This window comes from Notolepis coatsorum (genome assembly GCF_963971535.1).
Source record: "Notolepis coatsorum genome assembly, chromosome: 2".
Classification (NCBI taxonomy): domain Eukaryota; kingdom Metazoa; phylum Chordata; class Actinopteri; order Aulopiformes; family Paralepididae; genus Notolepis; species Notolepis coatsorum.
In genome coordinates this window covers 219444669-219448739 of record NC_140166.1, presented here as the reverse complement: position 1 = coordinate 219448739, position 4071 = coordinate 219444669, and the positions used below count along the sequence as shown (strand labels likewise).

Genomic DNA, 4071 nt, shown 5'->3' with positions numbered 1-4071 from the left:
CAGTCACTATTAAACCTACCAGTCACTATTAAACCTACCAGTCACTATTAAACCTACCAGTCACTATTAAACCTACCAGTCAGTATTAAACCTACCAGTCACCATTAAACCTACCAGTCAGTCACTATTAAACCTACCAGTCACTATTAAACCTACCAGTCACTATTAAACCTACCAGTCACCATTAAACCTACCAGTCACCATTAAACCTACCAGTCAGTCACTATTAAACCTACCAGTCACTATTAAACCTACCAGTCACCATTAAACCTACCAGTCACTATTAAACCTACCAGTCAGTCACTATTAAACCTACCAGTCACTATTAAACCTACCAGTCAGTCACTATTAAACCTACCAGTCACTATTAAACCTACCAGTCACTATTAAACCTACCAGTCACCATTAAACCTACCAGTCACCATTAAACCTACCAGTCACTATTAAACCTACCAGTCACTATTAAACCTACCAGTCACTATTAAACCTACCAGTCACTATTAAACCTACCAGTCACTATTAACCGTACCAGTCACTATTATTAACCGTACCAGTCACTATTAAACCTACCAGTCACTATTAAACCTACCAGTCACTATTAAACCTACCAGTCACTATTAAACCTACCAGCCAGTCACTATTAAACCTACCAGTCACTATTAAACCTACCAGTCACTATTAAACCTACCAGTCAGTCACTATTAAACCTACCAGTCACTATTAAACCTACCAGTCACTATTAAACCTACCAGTCACTATTAAACCTACCAGTCACTATTAAACCTACCAGTCAGTCACTATTAAACCTACCAGTCACTATTAAACCTACCAGTCACTATTAAACCTACCAGTCACTATTAAACCTACCAGTCAGTCACTATTAAACCTACCAGTCACTATTAAACCTACCAGTCACTATTAAACCTACTAGTCACTATTAAACCTACCAGTCACTATTAAACCTACCAGTCAGTATTAAACCTACCAGTCACTATTAAACCTACTAGTCACTATTAAACCTACCAGTCACTATTAAACCTACCAGTCAGTATTAAACCTACCAGTCACTATTAAACCTACTAGTCACTATTAAACCTACCAGTCACTATTAAACCTACTAGTCACTATTAAACCTACCAGTCACTATTAAACCTACTAGTCACTATTAAACCTACCAGTCAGTCACTATTAAACCTACCAGTCACTATTAAACCTACCAGTCACTATTAAACCTACCAGTCAGTCACTATTAAACCTACCAGTCACTATTAAACCTACCAGTCACTATTAAACCTACCAGTCACTATTAAACCTAGTCACTATTAAACCTACCAGTCAGTCACTATTAAACCTACCAGTCACTATTAAACCTACCAGTCACTATTAAACCTACCAGTCACTATTAAACCTACCAGTCACTATTAAACCTACCAGTCACTATTAAACCTACCAGTCACTATTAAACCTACCAGTCACTATTAAACCTACCAGTCACTATTATTAACCGTACCAGTCAGTCACTATTAAACCTACCAGTCACTATTAAACCTACCAGTCACTATTAAACCTACTAGTCACTATTAAACCTACCAGTCACTATTAAACCTACCAGTCACTATTAAACCTACCAGTCACTATTAAACCTACCAGTCACTATTATTAACCGTACCAGTCACTATTAAACCTACCAGTCACTATTAAACCTACCAGTCACTATTAAACCTACTAGTTACTATTAAACCTACCAGTCACTATTAAACCTACCAGTCACTATTAAACCTACCAGTCACCATTAAACCTACCAGTCACTATTAAACCTACCAGTCACTATTAAACCTACCAGTCACTATTAAATCTACCAGTCACTATTAAACCTACCAGTCACTATTAAACCTACCAGTCACTATTAAACCTACCAGTCATTATTAAACCTACTAATTATTATTAAACCATCAGTGACTAATATTAAACCTACTAGTTATTATTATTAACCCTACTAGTTATTATTAACCCCTCACTCTCTCCTCCTCTCTCTCAGACTCCTACACACTGAGTGTGTGTGTGGAGGGGGTGTGTCGGCCCCTGGCCCCTACAGAAGTGGCCCTCAGTGTTAAGAGCAGCCTCCCACAGGGAGAATACTGCTTTGTTTATCACCCCGGCAACAAACCTGGCAACAGTCGCCATGACGCCCAGCCATCCGCTGCGCCTGAAGAGAGCGGTGACCTCGACGGCGGAGGCGTCGTCAATAACAACGAGATGGTCGTCAATGACAACACAGTGAAGGAGGACAGTCTGATCAGCTTGTGATTGGTCCTGTATCACCATGGTTACAGATTCACCATGGCAACCGCCACGTTATGGCCCTCGCCGCGGAGGCCTCGGTTACAGCAGGGAGAACCCGACGTCGTCATGGTAACCATGACGTAACCAAGGTGACCCGAGTGTGACGGTGGACCCGGGGTCTGAGACTCTGGGGGGGCCGTGTAGAAGAAATATATTTCTACCATAAACACATTGTACTTTTTATCTTGGGGTGTTCTTTTGTAATAAATTATTTTCCTGCTAAATAATTTAAAATGTTCTAATAATTCATGAATCATGTTTAACAGGCTCAGAAGATCAAATGAAGCTGATCTTTGGGTTCCATCTCTGGCTGGTTGTATCAAAGCTGTCATTATCAGTTTATACACACATCCAAACTGGGGCTCTTTTAATATAACAATCACAATCATCCCCCACTTAAATATCTGTGTTGGATAAAGTTTTACATAAAAACGTCTTTCATAATCAGCCTCCGCTTCTGCTTCCTTTCAGTTACTCCACTCAGCTTGTCCAAGAAAAATGCCAGTTTGACAAACTAGATGATCCAATGTTGTTATTGACCTGTTGTTTACAGTTTCATACATTTTGCAGGTTGATAAAACGTTAACACTTTAAGGACCAGCCACGAGTTAACTCGTGTTTCGATTCCACCCGTTGAGGACCAGAGCCACGAGTTAACTCGTGGCAAGTTGTTATTGTTTTATTCCATATTAATAAACGGATCAAGATCCCGGATCGACTCTGCAGATTTACCCGCCAGATTTAAATCGGCGACATGCAATACCGGCCAGATCCTCTTAGGGGCGCCATCGCTCCACTGCAGTATCATTGAGGCCGAATGGGAAAATAATTTTTTTTACTGTCTGGGGCGTTTCATATGAGCCTGGATCCCAGCCGAACATCCTCCATCTTTGATCACGTTACGGAACGCAGATTTCAGCCTGGAATAATGGGATTTATGATCAGCCAATGGACATATCGATCTACCAGATGCCGATGAATAATGACGAAATGCTGCCGGCGATCACATGGGCTGACGGTAGGATACTATTCACCCAAATTACAGCCGGATTGGACATTGTTGTAACACGCAAGCGATCGATCAGTGAACATGGCTACTTGAACGCACACTGTATTGCTAATCAATAATACTGATCGGCGTCCCCCGCCGCCCCCATTTCATCCATAGATGCTCTGTAATAGTCCGGATGCTAAGCAGTTTGTTTTATTTCATTCGTATATATACAACAGAAATGGCGTTTGATATAACGTGACTAGCCTTTAGCCTCATATCTAGCTTCCCAGAAAAAAGACGAGACGAAAACTGCGATAAAGCTTATATTCACGACGCTATAAAATGACAACCAACCGATGGATTTTTATTTTCTTTAATCCATTATGAAGGCACGGTTTATGCACTCAAGTGACAATGAGAATGGACAGATAGCAATACTATAAAGTATATATATATCTGTTAGAAAGTACATCGGTTTGTTGACAAACCCTGGTCGTCCAGAACCATATTACACTTCAAACCGTGGTCGCCAATGTGTTAATATTGATATTGTGTTGACCAAGTTAGCTGGCTAACGTTATCGAGAGCTTAACATGAGCTAGCTAAACGTTAGCTTCCATACCAAACAAATTTTTTTGACCCGGTAGTTACTACTGGTTCTGCTCCAGTTAGCGGAGAAGTCTTTAAATGTGTTAGCGGCAGCTGAGGAAACAATAGCTCATCTTTATATATGA

General features: G+C 40.4%; 1 protein-coding gene across 1 annotated transcript in view; it reads left to right on the top strand.

Moving 5' to 3' along the window:
• The window catches only part of rin3 (Ras and Rab interactor 3), a 47040-nt gene extending 44272 nt beyond the window's left edge, over nt 1-2768 (top strand). The window contains 1 exon segment of the mRNA XM_084338183.1: nt 2039-2768. Coding sequence (XP_084194309.1) covers nt 2039-2307 — 269 coding nt within the window. The 3' untranslated portion in view covers nt 2308-2768.
• Nucleotides 2769-4071: the final 1303 nt, after the last annotated feature.